The sequence below is a fragment of the Seriola lalandi genome, unplaced genomic scaffold (genome assembly GCF_002814215.2).
Source record: "Seriola lalandi dorsalis isolate HSWRI2012SDOR001 ecotype SW California unplaced genomic scaffold, Sedor1 jcf7180002054301, whole genome shotgun sequence".
NCBI classification, from domain to species: domain Eukaryota; kingdom Metazoa; phylum Chordata; class Actinopteri; order Carangiformes; family Carangidae; genus Seriola; species Seriola lalandi.
In genome coordinates, this window is record NW_019524854.1 from 272,245 (window position 1) to 289,789 (window position 17,545).

General features: G+C 40.8%; 1 protein-coding gene across 4 annotated transcripts in view; it reads left to right on the forward strand.

The window, feature by feature from the left end:
* Nucleotides 1–17,545, forward strand: part of lrba (LPS-responsive vesicle trafficking, beach and anchor containing) — a 179,846-nt gene that overhangs the window by 66,508 nt on the left and 95,793 nt on the right. For all 4 annotated transcript variants that reach the window (XM_023406305.2, XM_023406306.2, XM_087174014.1 and 1 more), the window contains exons 34-35: nt 9,686–9,750; nt 11,959–12,067. In XM_023406305.2, coding sequence (XP_023262073.1) covers nt 9,686–9,750; nt 11,959–12,067 — 174 coding nt within the window. The remainder of the gene's footprint in view (nt 1–9,685; nt 9,751–11,958; nt 12,068–17,545) is intronic.

Consider the following 17,545-nt stretch of genomic DNA (forward strand, 5'->3'; position numbering starts at 1 on the left):
GGGTGGGGGGGTGGAAGGTAGGGGTGATATGCTGCTTCTCATTGGGGAAAAGAGGAAAACAGGGACAGACTTTCCTCTGGGCTAAATTACAATGTATAATTATTTGTGTGTTGGTTCTCCTTGTGGGGCAGTGAGAGTGAGCCAGTGCCATGATTGATGACATTATTTAGTAAAGTTTGTTGGGCCCTCTGGCACAGGAAGCGCTCAATTCTCTCACAGGAAGTGCCTCTGTAGCCATCTTGTGAGTCCTTCCTGCCTTCAAGACAAAAAGTGGAGGGAGTAGATGGAGATGATTTTGATTGATTTTTTTTTTCTCACCTCCACCACCCCCACACCTTCATCGGAGATGCGATGCGATACCATCTCTGTGAAATTTTAATTAATTTCCCGAGCTTTGAGATGGAGTGGAGCCAGGGTGAAGGGTCAGGAGGCAAGGGACTGCAGAGCAGTTTTTAATCAGGGATCCTATGAAAGTTGCATTGGCGGCCACATCAGTTTGGCATTGAGGAGGGGATTGTAAACCGCTGTTTGATAGTGCTCCATTTCTAAACAACTACAACAGTGCTCCCAATTAAAGGACCATTTTGATCAGACATTAACTGTTGGGGTGGCATGCTGCCTTGTTCTCCGCTGTAATATTGATCCTGAATATACAAAGTGAGTATTAATGATCATAAACTGAAGTTGTAACAGAATCCTGCTTAAAAAGTGAAAAAAAATGTATCTGCAGTCAGCATTGTTGTTTATTCAAAAGGCACTATATTAGGATTAGTATTAGGATTAGCAGATTAGTTACATGATTAATTGTTAGAAAATAGTGAAAGATGCCCATTACAACCAGTTGACATATTTTAGCTGAAGTTTTGGGATTTTGGACAAAACAAGCAATTAACTATCAAAAACCATTTTGGCGTTTTTGCTTTTAAAAAAAAACAAAAATTAAAAAATACAAATTACAAATGATGAAAACGTTGTTGCAGATTAATTTTATGCTAAACTACTAACTGTTTCAGGTCTAATCAGAATATAAATAGGAATAGACATTTTACCAATCACAATTATGTTATTTTGATGCATACAAGGTATTTTAGCAATAATTAGATAGAAAATTACTCAAAATACACACTTTAAGTTAACATTGGTCTACTTCTTCCATTCTTAGACCAACTCAAATTGGTATACAAAGCTTAGGTGTTAATTAGATGATTTCAAGTAAATGGTGAAAACAGATTTTTATAACATGAGCATCAAGACTGTGTAATCATTCTAGGTTATTGAATGTGATGGCTTCCTCAAAGGTCTTGCATATTACATGAGTATCATAAGAGTTCTCTAGTGAACCACGTCTGCTGATGGTCTTGACTCATGGATGTAAAGAGCCACTCTTCCCTCTCTTCCCATGCCCCTGATTCACTTTGACAGTTTCACTCTCCCTCTCACACTTGTTTTCTCCCGTCTTTGTCATATTTACGGCCAGCCTGTCGTTTCCTGGGTGCACTTCTTGAAGTGGCTTCTACCCAAAACATCTGATTAATAAATAATGTGCTGGGACTGGAGAAAGAGCTTTCCCTTGCGCTCGCTGCCGTCTGTCCAGAGCTTTGAGAAATCATCTCATCGGATACTGGACAGTCTACGATGAGCAGAGGCCCATAAATCTCTTCAGTAGCTGCATTTGTGTCCTGTAGATCAGCCATTATTGTCCGGCCCCTCTGTCAGCCCATCCATCCTTCTGCCATTTATCAGAGATGCATCCTGTACATGGAGTGGAAGGAAGGTAGAGAGTGAGAATTGTAGGGTGGAGGGGCGCTGGTTTCATGATGGTCAACGCCAGATAGGAATGACTGCTCTTCCTAACAAGTCAGGAAATACACAAAACATAATACTGAGCATGTTTTTCGACTGTTTTGACATTCACTGTAGAGTTATTACAAAGCAATGCTCCTTGAGATCCATACTGCTTCTGTTGTTTCACTGTGAAAGGATCGGTTGACTAAAACAAAACACAAACTATTTTTTCCCCCCTTTTTTCCTTTCACTAAAATATTTCCCTTCAAAATTTTAAGTGAAAAAGTTTCTTTCAAAAAATTCTGTCATCGTACAATGGCTAATTCAAAGCCCGCTTTTTATTAACAGAAACTCTCATTAAAATTGAACAATGATTAAAAGTTATGCTGCTGTTGAATTTTTAGCCATGATAGCATGGAAATGCTGAAATATCTCAACAGCTACTGGATGGATTGCCATGAAGTTTTGTGCAGCCATTCATGGTTCCTGGAAGATGAATCTGTCTCATGACGTTATCCGACTTTTCCTCTTTCCTACTAGCAGGTCAGTTTTTTCCAGTTTACAATGTGAATTTGTACAAAACTAGGTACAAACATTCATACCCCCTCAGTATACTTCCTGAAGTGGTTTCATTAAGCACCACCAGAAGGTCATCATTCTAATTTGTCCAATACTTTTGTTTATGACCAAATACCTGCAAAAATGAGAACATTCCCATCAGCTTCAGCTATACAGTGTGCTAATTATAAAATGTTAGCATGCTAACACAATAAATTAACATGGTTAAGATGCATGTAAACATTGTCATTGTGGGTGTATTAGCATTAAGCTGAAAACACTGCTGTGCCTCATCAAGATACTAGTATGGCTGTAGAGTCCTTGTCTTTTTTTTAACCTGATTCACCTCAGTTTTATTGGAGTGGCAGCAGAAAACTCAGAGATGAATGTCTCAAGACCTTGGAAAAAAAAATATAGAACTGGGGTAAGTTAGGTTATTTTTTGGTAATTTTGGTGAACCACTCCTTTAATATACGTGGTCAGGAATGACAGGTTTACTGTTAAATGGTTGTGTGTGAAGTTATTATTTTGGACTATGTAGTGTATTGCACTTCTGTGGTTGACTCATACACAGTATGTGATCTAAGCAAATAGCAGCTTGTGGTGCCCGCTGATGCAGATAATCCTTTAATAGTAATTCAATAACATCAATGTTAACTTGCTAATCCAACGACTCCACATCATCATCTGTTCCCAGCCAGTCTCACCAAAGCTAACCTGTTTAACAGATGGGCACCTCTCTCTCTCAGTCAGCAGGGACAGAGGCATTGACCTCTCCAAACACTTGGCTCCTCCTGACCCTTCACCCTCTGACCTCCAGGTTAGAAGTAGAGAGTGGCGGAGGCATAGAAGTTTCAACCCCTGCAGTCAGGGAAACAGGATGGGAGTAGCACGGTCATCATATGCCCCACACTTCGTAGTATAATCTGAGAAATGAGGGAACCAGTTGCTAGCTTAGTGGGCCCCTAAAATAAAAAAAAATAAAAAACATCCAGCAAATTGAAACATAGGCACAGTCACTTTTGTATGTTTTATTAAGTATTCACACGTTGCTTTCTTAGTCGCTAATTTTGAATCTTATGTTGGTGAAAGTGGAGTCTGATGTTTGAATTGCTAAATAGTAATTTATATCTGTCAGTGGACATATTTCTTCTTCTCCCCAGTAAGTGAGGCTTTGATGGATCAAGAGCAGACCATGTTGTATGAACCACTTGGGGAGCTGAGAGAGGTGAGAGAAGTGGCGAGGAATGTGATGAAGCCAAGGGACAAAAATACTTTCCCCATCATTTTCCTCACAGTCGGACCCACACCCTACTGTGCAGTTAAAGAAGCACACAAGGTTCAAGAGCAGTGCAAATCAAAGTGTTATTTTTCGATCCCTCCTTGCTCGCCCTCACCCTGTGATCTGCTCCAGTGCTTCTTTACAGGCGTGCCACGCGGCTCAGGGTCCCTGCCATCACTCTCCAGTTCACAGGATAATATCATGCTGTATATTCTTTGAAAAGGTGCTCTCCTGTGAGATGTAGAGAAAACACGGTAACACCAACTGGCACTTAATTCTGCAGGCTCCCTATCGTTGCCAACTATGCAGGCAGAGCGGGGGTGGCGGGGTATGTTGTGTTGGAGGAGCTGGGGGTCAAGGGGGGCTTCCTGACAGGAAGTGAAGTCTAGCTGAGAGGGGAGAATCAGACGAGAGACTCCTAAAAAATTGAGTGGCTTTTAATTTGGCTCCCAGCCGGTTTTACTGTGAGCTGGCTTCGAGTGGCTCGGGACAGGAGGGCCTCAAGTGGCACGAATGGTTGGTTATTTATACACAACATATAATCGTGTTTCAAATAAATGAATTTCCCTGACAGAGCCCTCTCCTCCTGACAGGCACTGTTAATGTAATGTTTTGGTACGTGACAGGTCCCAAGTTATAAGACCTTGGAATGTATTCTTATGTTTCTCCCCCTGCTATCCTCTCTCAGCTATCCTGCTGATAAAATCATATCCTGCCTTCTCCGCTCAGGTCTGCACTTTTGATCTAGTCAAAGAAATATTTAAATCTTGGACATGATTTACTTTTAAAATAGGAAATTTCAGTCTTGTTACACCCAATCACGCTTCAGAGGCCAAATCCAGAATTTTTGAGTTGCACAAAGTGTTTTTGACAACCATTGTACAGTTTTTCTGATATGTTGATTGGGCTGTCGATGACGCTCAGTTGTTGGCAGGCAGTTCATACAGGTTCTTATTCATTGCCCTGCATATAGACATCTGTGAGCTAGGTTTAAAACAGCTGGTATTAAAAGGCTTGTTGACCTAATTGACAGACGCCTTGTTTTTGTAAATATAATGATACACAGACCAGTCCTGGTTCCAGCTGTATCTATGTCTTCTGTAATATGTTTCTGAGCAATCAACAGCTTTTTGAATATTTTTATCTTTGGGGAACATGCAAACGGTGCAAGTAGAACAATGTTGGAATGTAGGCATTGTTGTTTAAACAATTAGTCAGACGTGGGAAAAGTTTAGGCTTTTAGAGATTAAAAAAACCTTCAGGCCCCTTCCGCAATGGACTGCTACAGGCATACAGAACATTTGCTACCAGGCTGCTATGAAACTATATGATTTGGCAAAAAAGCTGGATAAAAATTATATAATTATCCTGAAGATGGAACATTCCTTTTTGTTTTTTTGTTTTTTTTTCAAATCTTTGTGGCACACCCACAATAAAAGGATGCAGGTTTTGAATAATTTGTCATCCACTAAGCTTCTTGATCTTCCTGTGCTGTGTTCCTACTGCCAATGCAGTAAGCAAGCTAACATGACTATAAAGAAGCGTACTATAGCGTGAGAGTTTCCTACCGTACAGTATGGGCTATAATATCCAAACTTTGAACCTACAAATGCTTTAATCACTACACATTAAAGTGTAAATTCAGAAAGAATACTAGTTATTATGTGTCTTCATAGGAGATGGCTGGAAATTTATCTTGATGTCAACCAAGAGTTGAGAAGCCACAGACATTAAGACTCAGTATTGTTAGAAACCAGTGTGAGAGTTGTTTGTTGTGGCGCAAACTTATGCAAAATACTATAGTTAACATCTATGTCGTTTTCTGTAGTTATCTGGTAGTTGTAAAATAAATAAAGGTAAAACAAACACAACAAAACACAGCCATGAAAAAAACATGTTGTTGGATGAGGTGTTGGCTTCATTTCTCGTTTAGATCCGACCATCTGGTCCTGTTGGAGCTGAAGCAGCTGCATAGTGTTTAAGTATTGTTGTTCCTAAATGATTAAAATCTACTGCCATTGAACTGAATCATCCAAATACCAGATTGCAAAATAAGTTAGAAATTTTTTTTCTTACAAAATGAGTTGTTTTTTTTATTTTATAGTGCTGGCTTGTTAAATTTACTGTATACATTTAGGTGTTCCACTTAAACATATTTTTCATTTGCAGTCCAAGTGTTCAAACGTGTCTTTGGTTTGTCTGTTTGAAGTGTGCAGAGGTTCACTTCCTGTTTTCTTACTCTTTGTGTTAGTGTAGCCTTGAAAGTGTGAGTCCATGAAGCTCATGGAGACCCTGCAACATAAATATTTGCTGCAGAATAAATATTTGGACATAAGTAAATATTCTCTCAGTTGTGAATTTGATCACGCAAACACCAATATGAGTGTCTGCAGATACCACACGGACAAGCACATGTGGACTGTTGAGACCTGGAGTAGACACACCAGCGTTAAGTTATTCATACACACACAAGTGTTTCGGACTCAGCATGAATAAGCAACAAACTACTCAACTTCCACATGAATCAGTCAGAAGAGCGATGATGAATAACATATTTGATAGTTTATGCTAACAGTAATTTTATGTTTTGTCTCTGTGTTTTGGTCATTGTTGATATCAGATTGCTGGTCATAAACATTTGGGTCACACAGCTACAATAAACTTTTCCCATGTCTGTTCTTTTTTTGTGGTCATCGATGAAAAAAGGTTTAATTCAAAATGTCAAGATTTGCCACCTATCTTATGTTGCAGCACTCACTGATGCGTGTATTTGAATTAATTGTAGCATGTTGAAGATGTGCATTTAGTTTCTATTTGCTAGGTGTACCCTAACATGTAACTCTTGTACATTTTCTGGATTTGGAAAAGAAAAAAAATCAGTAGCTCTCGGCCTCTTTCGTTTTGCTTCTGCTGCACTGCCACATTTGACACGAGGATTTATGCTTTTGTCGTCTCATCTGAAGTTCTATTCCCATAGCCTTTCAAACCAACAAATACTTGTGATTATGAGTGATGCCACTGAAAAGCGCATCTGACTTATTTGTTTTTTTGGGAGAGCTGAGACGTTTCTTTCTTCGGTGTTGGAAAATGTTTTCCTTGTGTTGTGGCAAGCCTGATGTTTGAAAGGCGATTTTGCTCGGGAGGTCTGTGTTTTCTCACTAGTGGTAGTGGTATATTTAGATGTTGATTATGGATAATCAGCTGTAATGACGGAAGTGCATGGCATGTGTGTTTAGACTCAATGCCATCATCATGGAACACAGACCAAACAGAGCTGTCTTATTGACTTCAGATTGAGACAGGCATTCCCATGAATAGATTCAAACTTTCATTCATACACACCCTCGCACGCAAAAAAATAAAATAAAGCAACAATAGGTAGTCCCTACTCGCGATATTTAATATTGGCAAAATGTCTGTCCGATGACTAGTTGGCGATCAACGGACGGCCCCTCTTTCTCGTCCTATCATCTGTTAGGAGGTCAGGTTAAAGGTGAGAGGTCACAAATGGCTGCTTGTATCCTCTCATCAGGAGTGCTGTGGTCATGGCCCCTATCGCGGCCATAAAAGCTGTGACACTGCTGACCAGGGCAGCCAAAATCCAATATTCTATCACTGACCTATCCCTGTTTCCTCTTTGTCACCGGGAGATGTCCCTCAGATCAGGGTCATTGCTTTTTTTAATTCAACTAGAAGAGCCATTTCTTAGCCCATAATGACACCATTAGTCTTGCTATCACCTTTGCCCGTGTCCACGAAATGCCAATGGCCTCCACACCGTTCATCTTACCTAATTTGGAATTGTGATCTTTTTTATTTCTGCTGAAGAAGCATATAGTTTTATATTTTAAGACTGCTGCATCAAAGTCCCAAGGATTTTAAAGAAATCTCACGAAGGAAATTTAATGTTACTGTTTTTCTGTTTCCCCCGGAGAGTACGACTCTATTTACGGCGGCACTTCCTGTGGTGTTTATTTGAAATCGGGCTAATGCAGTCTGTCCTGGTCTGGACTATCCCCACAGCCACAGGCTAACACTCATGGTTAATGTCCTTCAACTGCAGTCTATGCTTCAACTAGAAGGCCCCAAGGCTACTCTTATACACTTCCTCCAAAAGCAAGCCCCAGCCACAAAATCCTCTGCCAGTGCTCAACTCCAAAACACTGTTTCCACTCCCAAGCCCAGACTTTTATTCCCTCTGTGCCCTCTTTATTTTGAATGTATTGTAAACACGGTCAATGCCAATATGGTCCTTGAGGACAAAAAGCAGTTTTGAATTGAGGTTAAGTGTTAGATTGTTGTCTGTATGACATGCAGTTGGTTACAGAGCGACGGCACGCAGGCGTTTCAGAAGAATGGTTTCTCTTGGCTTGGCGTGTGATTGGTTTTGATGGTTTTACTTTTGTTGTGCTGAAAGGGCAAAACTGTATGGCTTTAAAATCATCACATATGTACAAATGTGTTTGGATGTGCATTAGAAATTCTTGTAAATTGATCTTTCCTTCCTCCTTGTAGCTCTGATATCCTCGTCCCTGTGGGCTCTCTAGGTTTACTGAAAGGCCAGTCTCTACATAAACACATAGTTTCCTCTATCAGGCCCAGAGATGATGACAGCAGAGTTTAAAAAAAGTTTATGCTTAGATACACATTGCGTGTCTTTCACTTCGTAGTTGTTTCACGACTCATTTGAGTTGTTAACTTGATTATTATTATTCGTTTTTTTTTTTTTTTACATGAGAATTTTTGTAAGTTTGAGTAGAATGTGTGTCATGATTTTTTCTACCTCTACTGAAATTACCATTACTCATATATCAATAAATGACATATTTTAAGTATAATGTGGAACATACAGTGAGTTCAAGCGGTGATGAATTATTTATTTATTTATTTTTTTGAAATAACAGTTTTGTAGTTTCGGTCTCTAACCTGAGGTTTTTTTTGTGCATATTTCTTAATGTCCCCAGAGAGGAAGAAGGGGAAAAAGCGCTGTGAGGTTCAGACAGGCCCCATGACCTTGTTGCTTTATTATTCTTTTGACGGTTGTGTTGAAGGTGTTGAAATATTGAACAGAACATGAGAGACGGTGACCGCTGAGTTTCCCTTCTCTCGTTGTCCCTTCCACATTGAGGATTTAAAGTCGCACACGGCTGTGGTTGAATTGTTTAGACTGACACCTCGAACCATAACGTTAGTCAAAGACTGGAGGAAATTTGTGTATTCGCTTGTGATAAATGCACTCTCAACACAGCTCTTTCAGCTCTTGTTTGTCAGCTGATTATGTCGCCTGTTCTGACCAAAGCAGTGGCTATATCTTTTTTTGTTAGTTAGTTTTATTTGACATTATGGGTTTAAGCTTTCCTGCCGCTACAGAAAACACTAAGTCACCAGGATGTACAAAAGAAAAGCTTCCTACAGGGTCTATTTATAAATGGTTTAGTATTCAAAAAGGATTATATAAGAGCTGAAAAAGTTGATTTATTGAATTAATTAAAGATCGAGTTATTGTTTAAATAGTCATTCAACCAATAATGTCAAACTTTCCCTAAAAATTCCTAGTTACATTTCTCAAATGTGAGAATTTCCTCCTTTTCTCTGGTTTATTTAACTGTAAACAGCATGTGGCACAACACAAAGATGCCACCCTGGGGTTTTGGACATTGTGATGGATGTTTGTGTGGTTGAGTCTGTTTTGTGACCAAATGATTGATTGATTATTTAAAAATAAAAAATAAAAAAAAAACTGGGAAAAGTATTGAACTCCTGCATCATTAAACCTGGGTTATTTTTTAGTAGCTTTTATACCAGGTCATCATCATCCAGAAAGTGCCATCACATTTGCTCCAGTTGTTTTCCTCAGGATATTTATCTTTTTAAAGCTGGTGAGGAATGTATTTATAAATAAGGTTATTGTTATTGTCTGCATCCAAATGTAGCAGATTTATTTACCAACTTATATTTTGATGTGGTAAGAGACTGAGTTGGACCATGTGTGAAATGTATTTTCTGTGACTTGGTAACATTATTTCAGTGCTGTCGTTGATATCGTGTGTTTTCTTGCAGGAATGGCAGAACTCCATCCAGAAGAACGCAGGTCTCGCCTTTATCGAACTGGTCAATGAGGGAAGGTAGGTTACTCTGACCTGCTAAGTGCTATTCCTCTCCCCCTGCAGCAGCACTTCTTCATTGTCTTTCCAGCCTCACCCCATCGGCCACTTTCCTATTTCCCCATCCCTGGATCACATCACAGCCCCTCAGGCCCTCAAGGTCCCTGAGGCCCCTCTGATGGGGTGGCTATTCAAGATTCTGGACAACAATCAATGACTGGCGGGGTAGAGGGGCTTGGGAGTGTGAGGATGGAGGACCCTCGAGTTCAAAGCTCCATTCAATACCTGCTCATCCCAGAGGGATTTGGGAAAAGGAGAGGGGATAGGTAGAAGGTGACAGGGGCTCTGATCGCTGGTCTCTCAGTGACACTTGGGAAATGGTTCTTGATTTCCCACTGACTCTCTGTCAGTTCATGTCTTTCTGGTTGAGCCTTTATCTGCCTGTAATCATCTCTTCTGCCTGCAATTTGTCTTTTTTTTTTTTTTTTTTAAATAGTTTTTCAGTTACGCAGACACATGAGCCTTCCCATCTTTTCCTAATAAGACTCTCTCATTCCCACATCAGCTCCTCGTAGTCTTAGATCTCTCATCAGTTTCAGATTTAGAGTGCCACCCTTTCCATTATTGATCCTCAGCTTTTAGAGTTGGCAGAGGCTAATCCACAATAATGCTAATGAGATGAACAATATAGTCCTCTGACTTCTTTGTGGAGGATAGGATTTGTAGTTCACATTAATAAAGTGGCTGTTATGTAACCATTACTGAAAGTCTGGTGATTCATACCTGTATACATACAAGACAGATGCATGTCTGCTGGGAATCAAACGGTCCTTTAAAACAGAAAATGATCACTTCCAAAAGTTGAAATCTAAAATTGTAAAATAGCATTAATAATTATAAAAAATTTTTTACATACTTGCCAGCCATAATTTTTATTTATTAATTCCATTGATTCACCAATTAATAATTGACAGAGGTTTAATCAACTGGAACTATTTTGATATTCAATCAGTTTTTGTTACAGTAATTTTGTAAGCATTTACTATATATTCCCTACTTCCAGCAATGCTTTTATTTGTGAAAATAGAACTAAAAACATTTGTCATTTGAGAGAAAAGGCAATTTCAAGAAATCAATTTGAGATTAATGACATTGTGATGGGCTTTTTTCACTCTTTTATAGACCAAGCGATTAATCAATAATGGAAATAATTGTAAGTTGCAGCCCTACCAGATATTATAGTATGCTCAATCTGTCCATCCTAAGTGGGTTTTGAAATGACTGTCATTATTTTCCTTTTTATTTCTGACAGTTCATGGACGGTGAGTCTGAAGTGACATGAGCTTCATATAGCAGCATTTTACAGCTGCGTTTTCACATTCTGGTAAAGGACTTTAGTTCATGTGCAAGAAAATATGCACTATTAAAAAAAAAATACAATAAGTCTGTTTTGTCCATATGTACAGTTTGAGTGCAGAGCACCATAAAGAAGGGCAGTGGTTGGGTTATTGATAGCCTGGCCTGGACAGGGCCATAGAGGCTGCAGAGGCCCCAGCACCTCCGCTCCCCTGCTACCCTGCGCTGAAACAGAAGGTTTAGGTTACAGTCATCCCCTGACCCCTAAACCCCCACCCCTCAATCAGTCCCAACCTGCCCCCCCCCCATCCCTCCTCTCTGGCCCCTGGTCTGTTATTGTTCCACTTTGCACAGTTCTGACCTTTAGGGGTGTAGAGAGGTTTCTTAGACCTGTACACACACACACGCACACACTTACACACATAACATGCATGTTTCATCAACACTGATAAGAGGAGGGAGCGAGGTAGACTACACATGTAGCAACATGGGCACAGATCCTCCCTCCTGTCAGATGCATATCATTAACAAATCAATTAGCACCTGCACCCCAGTTAAAAGATAGATCTGGTTTGGTTTCCTTTCTGAATTAGATTTTCTGCAGATTTTTCACGGTTCTTTTTTTTTTTTTTACCATTTTATGGCTGTTACATGGCTGTTCTTTCTTTAGGTCATCACAGTGTTAAACAGATGTTTTAAATACTCTGAAACTCAAGATTTTATGATATTTCTAAGCATCTATCTTGCAATGTTTTTCTTTTACTAAATGAAGTACTTTATCATCAATGTACCATGCTTAAAAATTTAAGCAATACATGCTATTAAGTGTTATCAAAACTCCAGTTGGCTGATGTCCGTCTCCCTTCTCCCCAGACTGCTGAGTCACACCATGAAGGACCACCTGGTTCGTGTGGCTAATGAAGCCGAATTCATCCTCAGCCGACAGAGGGCTGAAGACATCCATAAACACGCAGAGTTTGAGGTAAGAAGCTGCACAGCTCTGGCAACCCATGCACAGCCGCACAAGCATGAGAACAAAATGACCACTGACATTTCTTGCTATGTACGCAAACTAAAGGTTTGGGAAAATATTCAAATCAATCCAAAATACACTGATTTTACAGGTGTGAGATTACAGTCTGCTGTGGCAAGATTTGCATGACAATACTCATGCAACTTAAAGCTGAAACCTGTAACTTTCCAAACTGTTAAGTGTTGGTGTCTCACTATATCTCATTGTTGGTGAAAGTGTGATCTGCTGACCAGGTAATGAGACTGCATAAAAGCTGATTTGCTGAAGAGACTAAATTGGACAGACAGAGATGTGTGTCTTGAAAAGGATCAGCATTTCTCAGTAGAGTGTCTCTGATGTGTTTTAACCGCACTCTACCATACAGATTGATATAAAGGTATATTAATAAAGAAATTTGACATATTTCATCTTGAATTGGTTTCCTCAGAAGAATTAACAAGGGAAAGAAACCCAAGCATAATCTATCCGTCATGTATCCTTCTTTGAAATCCACAGGAACTTTAGGCTTGCTGTGTTCAAACAATAAAGTCCCTTTGTTGCTTTAGGACTAAGACTCCTTTGATAGAGATGTTTAATAGTTTGAATCTCCTATCCTCTGTCAGCGAATATACGTAATGAAAACAAGGACGAGGTAACAGTCAGCGAGAGCGTAGAGGAGCTGATCCAATGACTACTTCAGACTTGTCCGTCAAGTTTCAGGTTCTGTCACAGCAAAGCTACAGGATAAATGTTTACTTTTCAAACACAACCCTCTGCTAATCGTGAACACACACACACACACACACACACACACACACACACATACACACACACAAAGACACACAGACTCCTCACGCACACACTGGAGTATTCTGAGGCTGGAGATCATGCTTGGCACATATCACTAACCAAACATTGTGTAGTGTTAATTTATCCCTGTGCCTCTCTGTCTAACTGCAGGCTTGCCCCTGAAACATAACTTCTCCCCCTCCTCTTCCTACTAGTTCCAAGCACAAACGTTGCCATTCACGTGAAGCTGCCGGGCCAACTCTATCCTGACCCATGGGCACCCTTTGGTTGCCCCTTTCCCTATCCGACTCTGCTACACCCCCCCCCGCCCTCCTCTGCTTTCTAGATCTCACCAAAATCATTTCCTGTCCTGCTGAGATCCTGTCCATTATACTCCCGCTGGGGGTGTATTTTGCCAGTGACAGGAATATGGCATCCTCCCCTCTCTTCCATCCTTCCCTCCCTAATTTCTCAGGAACCTGCCAGCACTAAAAGCTGCAGACAGACCTGAGAGGTGCTGGCCTGAAGGGCCGACTGTGTGTAAACCCACCGACTCCACCACCCCCAGCCCTCAGCCCTCGGCCCCCACTTTGCAGTAAAATGTGATGCTTTTTTAAAGGTTCAAGGAAGGGTCTCTCTTACATTCGGCTAAAGTAAATTCCCTCAAGAGTGTTGAAAGTCAATCGGAGGGGTGGGGGCACAACTCTTGCACATCAAAGTTTTGTCTGTGATTGCTATGTTTTGCTCTCTTCCCAGTATAGACTGCTTCTCTGTGTGATTGGCATCCCTTTTTTACTCTCTCTGCTCCAAGTGTCAGTCATTTGCACAGTATTATCTGACACGAGCTGACCTTATCATTATCAACACACAGCTGGAGTATGATTTACTTCTACTAGGTTGATATAGCAGATTTTCTACTCTACTATAAGACTGCTTTGTTAAAAAGTGTACGGTATTTGTGGTCTTGCAGAAGTGCATGTACAGTATGTCAGGTTAGGCAGCTGTCTTCCTCTAACACAAGAGCAGCACAAGTAAAGGCTTGGAGTATGTTGTCTGACTGGCAGACAGACAGACTTGGCAGCCAGTCAACAGCACGACAGCCTCAAATGATCGCGCTCTGCCTTGGCCTCTCGCTGTGGCTGCAGGCCACACGCTCTGTGTAACCATGTCAACCTATCCCGTCTCCATTTCTCAAACTCTCTGCATGAATCTAATTGATTGGCTTTTTTGTTGTATTTCCTGTTTGTTTATTTTTTGTGTATTCTGTTTATGTTTTCTGTTACTTTTCTGATCTGAATCTTCTGTACAGAGTTTACTAAAAACAAAACCTTTTATGCCAATAAACCGATTTATGACTAAATGAGAAGAGTTGGACATAGGAATAAGCTATTTAACTGAAAAATCCATGTCCCACTCTTATATAAACTTTACTTGTGTCTGATTACTAGCATTCATGTAAACATGACATGAATAGTCTTTGATGCATGTTGGGTAGCAGAGTCTAAATGACAGGCAACCAAAGACAAGGCACGACCTGATCCGCTATTTGCTAGTTAGTTTTTCTGGTCATGACTGTGCCAGAATTCAGATGTAAATGTTAATAGACAATACTTTCTGTATTTTCAGGACATTGTGCACCTACATTAGCACAGCACTGAGTGCAGTCTAAAAGGGTCAGGGTTTGTTATGTTTCTCAATGAAGCAGCACTATCAGCCACATGAACTATTACTCAATTGAGAGCAAAATGCAACTAATGGAAAGCTATAACTTTCCATTAGTTGTATTTTAACATTGTCATTTGAAACTTATTCTTCGTTTGCAATCTCCCAAGACGTCCTTAATCAAGATACCCACCATAGCGCGTCCCAAACTATGTTTCACAATTGAATTCCCCACTTAAATGCAGTTGTTCCTCGGTGACCTCTGAGAAGAAGTGAGCCCCTGATAAGTCTTGCTCTGATATTGCTGTATTGATTTTTGCCTCCATACAGGCTCTGCTTGAGCCTGCTGGAGCCAACGGTTTCATTTTGCACTGCCACAATAAAAATAACAGGCCAATGAAACATCCCCCCTGAGGGCGTGGGTGGAGGGTTTTGAAATAATTTTCAGCTATGTCCCAGTTTTTAAAGGGTTGTTCCTCTGTATTGTGTTGTGGTGACACTATAGGTTGGTTATTGTTTTATGAGAAATGGAGGAACATAGGCCTGAAAAATGACTCATTTTGGCTGTCATTGTGTTGCACTGGGAGTGAGCAGGTTTGTCATCCAGCACCAATTGCCAGAACATGATCTGTATCCGTCTCCACTGCACTTTACTGCACTTGAGAAGTTTTGTTTTACTTAAACAGCAGCTCCAAACCTCAACCAAGACCCCAGAAAAGAGAATATAATTCAATACATGAAAACAAATTTATGTTTGCTCCTTGTCAGAGTTCATATCCTTGAGAACGCATTGATAGAGGAGTCTTTTGATTTAGATACCCGTTCGCCTCGGAGACATAACATATGCTTTCTCTCTCTCTCTCACTGTCTCTCTCCCTGTCTCGCTCACACTCTCTCTGGCTCTCTGTGGGACAGAATTGAGTTATCTTTGGCCCTGAGAGTAAGTTATTACAGTGGGCTTAGGGTGAAACAGAGATGAAGATAACTAGGGGGAAATCCAATTACCTTTTAGGGTTCTCTATCTAATAGGATCCTTAATGTGAAGGAGATCTGCAGATCGGATGCTGCTGCCCAGCACAGCAAATGATAGACTCTGATATCTTCTAGAGGAGCAGGAAGGAGTGGGAGCCCCAGAGATAGAAAGGAGGCGAGAGAAATCGAACTCCCTCTTTTTATGGGGCTGTTCATTAGGAATGAAATGTGGTGGGCTCAGGGGCACAAGGGCAGATAAGAAGGTCCAGATAGGGAAGGGTGAGCAAGACCCAAGTCATTTCTATTCTTTCTTACCCATCCCTTCTGCTCAGTCTTTTTTTTTCCTTTTTTTATATACCCCCTTGATTCATCCTCTGCTGTTATATGGAGTAATTGAATTGACTGTCTGAGAGATTCTGTGAAAGCCAGACGATAGCGGCTAATTAGTGCTTGGCGTCATTGTCTTCTCTGTGCTGAGCTTGTAAAACGATCCGGCCTCTCTCCCCACGTTAATGACATTAACATTGAGCTGATGCTCATTATGTTCTATTATCATAGCACCGGTCTCTGGAAACTTGTGCATCACAGACAATCTCAGAGAGCTGCTCATCTCACAGAGAGCCTGGGCAGGGAGGTTAGGTCAGCTTTGCAATTTAGACATAATACATCAGGCAGATCTGTTCACTGATCACACAGAAAGCTGTTTAAGAGAATTTTATTGTTAAACCAAATGCAGCCTGCTAAACAAAGGTTATTTACACACACACACACACACACACACACACACACACACACACACACACACACACACACACACACACAGCTCAAAAAGGCTTTTCACACCACATCATTCCCAGCACTCGGACTGATAGCTGCCACCGAATGTAGCTTGCTGTCATGTAGTTGTGGCAACTATAATGTAGTTTGTCAGCAGGGCTAGATGCCCGGGCATCTCATTATGGACAAATCTGCTGTCAAGACAATGAGAGAGAAAAAACAGGAAGATGTCTACATTCGAGATGACTTGTGGCACAGCCACCACGATACAGCTTCTTTCTCAAAAAAGCAAACTTGAGTGAGAAATTTCACATAGTGGCAAGACACACACTCGCTGTGTTTTGGTTTTACTCTCTGTCCATCGTTGGTAAACGCTTTTTTTTTTCTTTTTTTTTTTTTTTTTTACTGTGCAACATAGATTGTTTCACTCAAGACACCAGGAGAAAGAAAGGGAGAGGTGGGGTACAGGGGATGGTTGGTGAACAGTAAGCTCAGTCCCGCTGTCCTGTCAGCGTAATGAAGTCCCCAGGTACCTCCTCTGCAGCTCCCATCATAATGTGTTACCAGCTAACACCGAAATACGACTTTACTCCACAGTTTCCCTTTGTTTCAGTCTGACACTTAGTCTCTTTAGTCACCAGGAGATTGTTCTCTTGATTCTTTTTTTATTCTGTTTGAGCAGCTGAAGGTGAGCTCGATCCTCTGAACAAAAGTTTGCACATTACACAGATTTTCTTGCTTAAGCAAATGACAGGTATCTCAGTTCGTTGTGTTGTTATGAGGAGAACTTATTTTATTTAGGAGAAAATTAAGTCTGTTTTCTGCTTAAATTTCACATTGTTGATTCCACATTCAGTCTGAGTCTGGTGGAAACGCCCTGCATTCATGATTTGAGGCAACAGCCAATCCAGAGGACATGTATTTTTCATCTGGTCCCGTCCTTCTTTCATTTGACTATTTTTCACCTCCAGACGACAGTTTAACACGTATGATTTTTCACGTGGCATGACCTTGAAGCAGAGCTGGAGTCATCCTGCAAAGATGGCAGCAACACAGACTGAGGAGGGCGCAGTTCTGCAGAGACAAGAGATTTCGCGGTAGAAGAGATGAAGAGGCTGCCACCCGAGCATGGTGACCAGTCCATTAAAGATCAGCCACAGACAGTGTGAGGGGAGGAGCAGGGAGGAGGAGGAGGAGGAGGAGGAGAGATACTTTGATAAGTGTTGCGCCTGTGTTAACCTTGATGGC